Genomic DNA, 9564 nt, shown 5'->3' on the forward strand with positions numbered 1-9564 from the left:
TTGCTTGAGCCCAGGAGTTCAAGACCAGCCTGGGCAACATAGTGAGACATTGTCTCTACAAAAAAAAAAAAAAAACAAAAAACACAAAATTAGTCAGGTGTGGTGGTGCCCACCTGTAATTCCAGCTACTCAGGAGGCTGAGGTGGGAGGATTGCTTGAGCCCAGGAGATCGAGGCTAGTGTGAGCCAAGATCATGCCACTGCACTCCAGCCTGGGTGACAGAGCAAGACCCCAAGTCAAAAAAAAAACCTATATATATATATAGTTTACAAAACTATATATATATAGTTATATACATAGTTTACAAAACTATAGTTATATATATAGTTTACAAAACTATATATGTAACATATATACAAGTTATAGTTGTGTGTGTATATATATACACACACAACTATAACTTGTCGAAAATGAATTTTAAAAAAAAATGGCTCAATATAAACCAAATCCCAGTGCCCAAAATGCCTCAGTTCCCCGAGATTTACAATAATGATCACAGCCCCCAACTGTCCCATCCTTAATTTTCTCAAGTTTATATGTTTAGGCAACTTAGGGCACTATGAATGGGAAGGACAATTCTACAAGGAAAAGTTGGAATGCTATTATTAGATGTGAAATATACTGATGAGCAGACCTAAACAACTGCTGTTCACTACCTCCCAACCCTTGACTATTCCATGCATATACTCTCTCCTTTCTGTTCATAAATATGTTTAATGCCTTGGTCTAACATCACAAAAAGTACTTACCTACTCCTTAAAGGGAGACAATCGAAAGTCAGCTCTGACTCCTTCAACTGGCTACAAGTATAAAATCTCTAAATGAGCTCTATCTGTATGTTACCAATAAATACTGTGAACAAAGTGGTTAATTATATCATAAACCAACATACCCTATATAAAACAATGAAAGAAATAAAAAATAAATGCTTGAAAAATATTAATGCTACAACACAATGATTAGGAAAATACAGGTAGCATTATTTGTGATGTTCATTATAAGCCCGTAATAGCTGACTTGCGTTAACAATCCTCCTCTATTATGCATTTCATACTTTTGTGTTTAGCCAATACCACAAATAAGCTGTGTTCTTTATGTAAAACTTCATTTCTGTGTGATATTAGCTTTTGAGAGAACTGCCTGGGCAGGCTTTACATTTTCCCATCTTTTGGACTTTAATGGCTCCCATTATATTTTACAACTGAGATGGGGTACAATTATATGTATATATTTTTCAAGGTAGCTAAGGTGAAAATTAACCCTATTTTATCTTCACAGTTTCAAAAATTGCAGGCAAACTGTAATACCCACCTTTTGTCAATTTTTTTATTCTTATGAAGAGACTGAAGTGGCCAGATATAAATCTCAACTCTCAATTGAACAGGTCCATTTTTTAATTGCTTGATGAAAGTATTCCCCCATTTAGACACAAAAACAATCAAACCAGTAGAGTGCATAATCATAAGAATGGGAAGCAAAACTGTTACAAAGTAGAATCTTAAATACTACCTACACCAACTTGGTCCCCAAACCTATGTGTTTTGACAACGCTACAAAGAACATAAGCTCAGGGCTTATACTGCATACAGCAAGGGAAATCCCCAGCCTTGAAACATAGTTGCGTCTTCAACTTTATAAGACAATATGCCTCTAGAGATGGTAATACACGAGGTAAGTAATACATAAGCACTAATATATTTTCTTACTTCTTGTAGTGGGAAGTAAGTTCCTAAAACAGGCAGGAACAATATAGTATTATTTGCTAAGATGACCATAAGGTATTGGACAAGTCCATCAAAGCTGAAATTAACAAGATATGGTGGATGAAAAAAGCAAGTCTAATGGGATGATTACAAAATTCTAGGTCAGGCATGGTGGCTTATGCCTGTAATCCCGCACTCTGGGAGGCTGAGGCGAGCAGATTGCTTGAGTCCAGGAGTTTGAGACCAGCCTGAGCAACATAGTGAAATCCATCCCTACTAAAAATACAAAATTATCCAGGCATGGTGGCACACGCTTGTAATCCCAGCTACTTGGAAGGCTGAGGTGGGAGAATCACCTGAGCGAGGGAGATCAAACCTGCAGTAAGCTGGGATCACACCACTGCATTCCAGCCTGGGCAACCAGAGTGAGATCCTGTGTTTAAAAAAAAAAAGTATAGGCTGGGCATGGTGGCTCACACCCATAATTTCAGCACTTTGGGAGGCTGAGACAAGAGGATCACTTGAGCTCAGGTGGTCAAAGCTGCAGTGAGTCATGACTGCACCACTGCAGTCTAGCCTAGGCAACAGAGCAAGACCCTGTCTCAAAAAAACCCTGAAAAACATGACATTTTGGACCAGGTAATTTTTTTTTCAAGTTCTGAAGATGAACAGTGGTAACGAATCCACAACAATGTGAATGTACTTAATGTCACTGAAATGTACACTTTAAAATGGTTAAAATGGTAAATTTGGCCGGGTGTGGTGGCTCATGCCTGTAATCCTAGCACTTTGGGAGGCTGAGGAAGGCGATCACCTGAGGTCCAGAGTTCAAAACCAATCTGGCCTACATGGTGAAACCCCATCTCTACTAAAACTTGGGTGGGTGTCATGGCACACGCCTGTAATCCCAGCTACTTGGGACGCTGAGGCAGGAGAATCACTTGAGCCTGGGAGGCAAAGGTTGCAGTGAGCGGAGATGGCACCACTGCACTCCAGCCTGGGTAACAAAATGAGATGCTGTCTAAAGAAATAAATAAATAGGTAAACTTTATGTGATGTATATTTTACTACAATAAAAAACCGAGTCTAAGTTCATTATAACAGCATAGTAATGAGGAAAAATGTCCCAAATGATCTATTTGGTTCTTTTGTAACATGGGACTAAATTAGTATCATACCAACAAGGACACTTAAAAGTCGAAAGTCACTTGGGTTAAATTTATGCATAGTTTCTGTGTCTAAGACTATGGCTATATCAAGCCCATTACTTGGTTAACGGACTGCCTGAGCAAGAAGATAGATGGAATTTACAGAGTGACATACCTGGTCCATCTGATTATTAAGGATATCTTCTATACTGAGGACCCCTGATAAACAGTTACATGAAACATGAATAATCTCACATTATAGATCCATTTATTCAACAAATTTTTTTTTTTTTTTTTTTAGATGGAGTCTTGCTCTGTCACCAGGCTGGAGTACAGTGGCGCGATCTCGGCTCACTGCAACCTCCGACTCCCTGGTTCAAGTGATTCTCCTGCCTCAGCCTCCCGAGTAGCTGGGATTACCGGCACATGCCACCATATCCAGCTAATTTTTGTATTTTTAGTAAAGACAGGGTTTCACCATGTTGGCCAGGATGGTCTTGATCTCCTGACCTCGTAATCCACTCACATCAGCCTCCCAAAGTGCTGGGATTACAGGCGTGAGTCACCGCACCCGGCCCAACAAATTATTCTGTCTGTGTGTGTGTGTGTGTGTGTGTGTGTGTGTGTGTGTGTGTGTGTGTGTGTGTGTAGACAGGGTTTCACTATGTTGCCCAGGTTGGTCTCCTACCCCTGGGCTTAAGACATCCTCCTGCTTCAGCCTCCCAAAGTGCTGGTATTATAAGCGTGAGCCACTGCACCCAGCTGTCAATAAATTATTCTTGACAAATTAATATGTCATAATAGAATTTCCATTCACATTGTCCTTCTCTAAAACTTGTTCTCACCAACTTTCTAGTCTTACTTATTCCGCTACCCTTGCAATACAAGAAGGTCATTCCAACCACTCCCAAATCCATGAATTAGGCTATCTTTGCTTGCAGGTAAAATAGACAAGAATGCATTTTCCTCAAGTTCTGCCTACTGGGAAATTTTTCATTCCCCGCTGTCCTTCAGGGCAAATGAGTTAAAGCAGCTTGTTTACAATTAGTCCTAAAACACGTTTCACTGGAGAACTTGCACAAACCAGGCAACAATTTTTCCAACATTAGACATCTGGTCTTCAGGAATTCTCAAAGAAGCCATAAGTGTGGATTTCAAATTCTGTGACAACACAACAAAAATGGGATATTTCATGGGCTGGGAGTATAATCTACTTGCTCATAAAACTTACTTGTACCTTTAGGGCCATAGTATACCTGGTAAAATGTAGAGTCCTTTTTTTTTTTTTTTTTTTAATGAACTGCTTATGGGTTCAATGGGTACTCCAAGATTTTCTCAAGCATCTTTCCTTCACAGGCCTTTACCAAACAAACAGGAAGTTAATGATCCTCACTGTTTTCCATCTCATAACATTTTCACTCAATGTCTTAAGGCCCACACTCTGGAATGGAACATATCTTCTCTCCCTGGGGACATGCAGCTCAAAATATTCACTCCCACACTCACACATGATCATACAGGCACTTCAGGAACCCAACATTTAAATAATACTGTCATTAGGAAGCCCTCCTTCTCAACACACACGGGCAGAACACAAGGCATCTGGCACTTGGGAACATATTTATCCAGCCATTGTAGCCTAGGGTCTTTGCCACTCAACCCTGCCACCACCCAGCCTTATCTTAATTGGAACAATGAAGCTGGTGATACGGAAGAGCAAAGACATTAACTTTGTTGGAAACATGGAACCAGCACCTTCAGATTCCTTTTACTCAAAGCTCTGGTCCTAACCTTTCTCCACACTGTGGGGAATGTAGTCTTGCCAACACCAGACAGTTAGCCTCTACCCATTGACTATAAAATCAGATTTCAACTCTTTTATACAACTTCTTTATGAAAACCTTGAAAAAAAGAATCGTATCTTATTTGGCTCCCTTTAACAATATATTATACAACAGAGAAACTAAATATCTGTATATTGATTATGCTAACATGCAGGACAGGATCAAAACTAACACAATAGAATTCAAATATGGAAAATCATTCAGAGTTATTGGAAAGGTAAAAATGCAAGTTTAACATTTTTTCAAAGATAATGTCCTGGCTATATCTATATTGAGGTTCCCTACATTTGGTGCTACATAGAATTTGTGTTATTAATCTTATGGAGCTATAGTGTCAGGATATATAACAGAATTGATACTTTATTTATACTAGCTGGACCTTTTAAATACCTTCTCATTTATAATGCCCAAATGGAAAATAATAATTTATTTCCTTAGCAAGGCAAATCTTCACACTAATAAGAGAATTGAATTAAGATTTGCCCAATATGAACCAAAATCCTTGAACATTAAAACCCTGGATTCCCTCACTCTTCTTTTTTTTTTTTTTTTTTTTTTTTTGAGACAGAGTCTCACTCTGTCACCCAGGCTGGAGTGCAGTGGCACCACCTCGGCTCACTGCAAGCTCCACCTCCCGGGTTCACGTCATTCTCCTACCTCAGCCTCCCGAGTAGCTGGGACTACAGGTGCCCGCCATCACGCGTGGCTAATTTTTTGTGTTTTTAGTAGAGACGGGGTTTCACCTTGTTAGCCAGGATGGTCTCAATCTCCTGACCTTGTGATCCGCCCACCTTGGCCTCCCAAAGTACTGGGATTATAGGCATAAGCCACCGTGCCCGGCCTCCCTCACTCTTACCCAAATACTCACAGCTCCCAATCCTCCCATTCATGAGTTGTTTCTGTCTACACTCATGAGAAATAATGGACACTGTGATTGAGAGTCCATTACATGAAAGGGCAGTTCTACAAAGAAAAATTAGGATGCTGGCTGGCCATGGTGGCTCATGCCTGTAATACCAGCACTATGGGATTACAAAGCGAGTGGATCACCTGAGGTCAGGAGTTCGAAACCAGCCTGGCCAACATAGTGAAACCTCATCTCTACTAAAAATACAAAAAATTAGCCAGGTGTGGTGGTGGGTGCCTGTAATCCTAGCTACTTGGGAGGCTGAGGCAGGAGAATTGCTTGAACACGGGCAGCAGAGGTTGCAGTAAGCCGAGATAGTGCCATTGCACTCCAGCCTTGGCAATAGAGACTCCATCTCAAAAAATATATATATATACATATATATGTATATCCATACATATATACATGTATATATATACATGTATATATACATACATATATATGTATGTATACATATATATGTGTGTATATATACATGTGTGTATATACATATGCATACATATATGTGTATATACATATGCATACATATATATGTGTGTATATACATATGCATACATGTATATACATATGCATACATGTATGTATATACATATACATATGTATGTATGTATATATACATATATGTGTATATATACATGTATATATGTGTGTATATATATGATTGATATATAAATTAGTGATATATATATATGATTGATATTTAAATTAGTAGACTGAGTAAAAGAGATTACCCTTCATGATGCAGGTGGGCCTCATCCAATCAGTTGAAAGCCTTAAGAGGAGATAGGCTGAGGTCCCACAGAGGAAGGAGGTATTCTGACTCCAGACTGCCTTTGAACTCAAAACTGCAACATCAACACTTTCCTGAACCTCCAGCCTGCCAGCATGCCCTGCAAATTTCAGATTTGTCCATCCCTACAATCACACAAGCCAATTCCCTAACATTGGTTTTGTTTCATTGATTCTGTTCCTCTGGAGTACCCTAATACATAGACTTTAAAACAAAAATTATAACTAGAAGTACATTTTAAAAAAAGAAAAGACAGATTTACTCAGCATCATTAACAGACTATGACATTTAGCAATCAACAGCATGGGTGCAAAAAAAAAATCTACTTTAAAACCCTTTGTTGGAATGCTTTATACTTTCCACAGAACTGAAACTAAAATAACATGTTATTCAATTAGTCACAAATACAGTCCTTGAGTTTTTTGCCTATACACATGAATATTTGTCTAAAGCATGTCTTCTTTGTAGCAGCTAGGCCCTGCCACCACTGTGCTTGGCTGCATTCACAAATCTGTTGTAACCTGTAGCTTCCCTGTCACTTCTCTGGCTCTCCTCTCCCGCTAAGCTTTGTTTCCTGGCAGTAATTAAAATCTTCTACCACTGCCATAGCTACTACTGCTACTGGAACCTCCATGGCCACCTTGGTTTTGTGGTTTGGCAAAGTATTGGCCTCCACCACCATAGGGGTCAGAGCTTCTGCCTCCAAAGTTGCCTCCCTTCGTGATTCCAAAATTTGAAGACGGATTTTTGTAATTGTCAAAATCATTGTAGCTTCCACTACCTCCAAAATTACTTCCATCATTACCAAATGCATTATAGCCATTCCCACTGCCACCATATCCACCACCACCATGGCTGCCACCAAAACCACCACAACCACTGAAGTTTCCTCCACGACCAAAGTTGTCATTCCCACTGAAGCCACCTCCAAGACCACCACCAAAATTTCCAGAACCACTTCGAACTCTTTGGCTAGATGAAGCACTACCCATCTCTTGCTTCGACTGGGCTTTCCTAACTTCTAAGCTGTGGCTATTCACAGTATTGTAATTTTTTTTTTTTAAGATGGAGTCTCACTCTGTCACCTAGGCTGGAGTGCAGTGGCATGATCTCTGCTCACTGCAGCCTCTGTCTCCCAGGTTCCAGCGATTCTACTGCCTCAGGCTCCCAAGTAGCCAGGATTACAGGCACACACCACCATGCCCAGCTAATTTTTGTATTTTTAGTAGAGACGGGGTTTCACCATGTTGGCCAGGTTGGTCTTGAACTCCTGGCCTCAAGTGATCTGCCTGCCTCCCCCTCCCAAAGTGCTGGGATTACAGGTGTGAGCCACTGCACCCAGTCAAGCATGTTTCTAAGAAAAGGGCAAACAATTCTCAAAGAGGCCCCTAATATCTAAAACCAGTTTAGAATCCCTGCCCTAGGTGAATACAGGAAACATTGTCAAAACTAAAAGGAAACTTGTAGGGCATCTTAATCGATCAGCCAAGATGGGTACCAAAGCCCAAAGCCAGGTAGAGGCTTGTGCAAGATCACAAGCAGAGGTGCAGTTTGAAACTAGATTCTCCCACTCTTAAACTAGTGCTGGACAGACTGAGGCCTAGCAAGTTGGCTACAGAGCCCTAGCAGATTCCTGTCCCCACACTGAGCCAGGAGGGGTTGCTGCCCAGGGATACCTACAGCCATACTTGAGCTGGACAAGGCACATGCTCTTGGTGGAAGCAAACACGTCCGCTACCTCATATAGAAATAAAAATGATTATAAAGGAATCCTGGGAATATCTGTATGCTAAAAAATTAGATAACTTAGATGAAATGAACAAATTCTTAAAAAGATAACAACTACCAAAACTGACTTAAAATAAATGGGAAATCTGAATAGATCTGTAAAGAGTAGACAACAAATCACTAATCAAAAAATATTCCACAAAGGAAATCCCAAGCTCAGATGATTTCAATGGAGAACTCTACCAAACTTTTACAGAATTAACTCTAATCATTTACAAACTCTTCCAAAATATAGAAGAGGATGGAATACTTTCCAACTCATTCTATGAGGCCAGTACTACAGACAAAGATATCATAAAAAAGAAAACTACAGACCAATAGTCCCTATGAATATAGGCACAAAAATTCTCAAAAAATATTAGTAAAAAGATTCAGCCACATATAAAAAAAGATTATATGCCATAATGAAATCCAATGGAATTTGTCCCAAGAATGCAAGGTTATTCAAGCATGCAAAAATCAATGTAATATACCACTTTAACAGAGCAAAGGGCATAACCAACATAATCAACTCAATAGACACAGAAAAAAAAATTGACAAAAATCTGTCGACCTTTTATGATAAAAACACTCCTCAAACTAAGAATAGAACTTCCTCAACCTAAAAAAGCACATCTATGAAAAATCCCGAGATAACATCATACTTAATGGGAGAAATTAAAAAGTTTTCCTTTAAGATCAGGAGCAAGACTATTTCCTGGTAAATTTTTCCTCTCCTCTGTGTTTGAGTTCTATCCATTTCACATTTCTATTACCGAATGTGTTTATTTCTTCTATGTTTTTTCCAGCCATTATTGGCAGTTTTGTCATTTTAATGGTATTTTTAAAATACAAACTTTTAGTTTTATTTGGCAATTTTAGTGTTTCTTTTTTTCTAATTCACTAATTTCAACTACTTTCTTCAATTATCCTCTACTTTCTCTTTACTTACTTTGCTGTTTTGTTCCAGTTTCTTAGGTTCAAGCCTTAGTTAATTTGCTTTCAAGTATTCACATGTATATATTAAAGCATTGGTAAGAATTTATTTACAACTGTTCATTATAGAGATGTTGATGTCCCGAGCAATAGTGGTCATGATCCCTAGATGTGGAGGAAAGAAGGGGGGAAGGCTGAGGTTAATCAGTAGGGTTCTGGCAAAGCATGGTCTTTCAAGCTACATGGCTGGGTACCCAAGAACTTAACTGTTCTGCTCACAAGGCTGATTCTGGATGCACCAGAACTCTGCCCGGGCTTAAGCCCTGGAAAGATAAAAATCAGAGATATGAATTCAACTCCTCACATGAGAAGGACAGCCAACCCTTCAGATATTTCAGCCAAGTCCAGGATTCTTCTATCTGCTGTCTGCAACATCATGAAGCCTGAATGGGCTCACTTTTCTCTATGG

General features: G+C 39.4%; 1 protein-coding gene across 1 annotated transcript; it reads right to left on the minus strand.

The window, feature by feature from the left end:
- Positions 1-6976: 6976 nt before the first annotated feature.
- LOC101137249 (heterogeneous nuclear ribonucleoprotein A1-like) lies at positions 6977-7435 on the minus strand (the record flags this gene model as incomplete). Its single annotated transcript, XM_031005049.1, has 1 exon — positions 6977-7435. A coding segment is annotated over one exon (459 nt), but the record flags the coding sequence as incomplete, so codon positions are not given.
- Between the last annotated feature and the right edge of the window lie 2129 nt (positions 7436-9564).

The sequence above is a fragment of the Gorilla gorilla genome, chromosome 21, assembly GCF_029281585.2.
Source record: "Gorilla gorilla gorilla isolate KB3781 chromosome 21, NHGRI_mGorGor1-v2.1_pri, whole genome shotgun sequence".
Taxonomy (NCBI): Eukaryota; Metazoa; Chordata; class Mammalia; order Primates; family Hominidae; genus Gorilla; species Gorilla gorilla.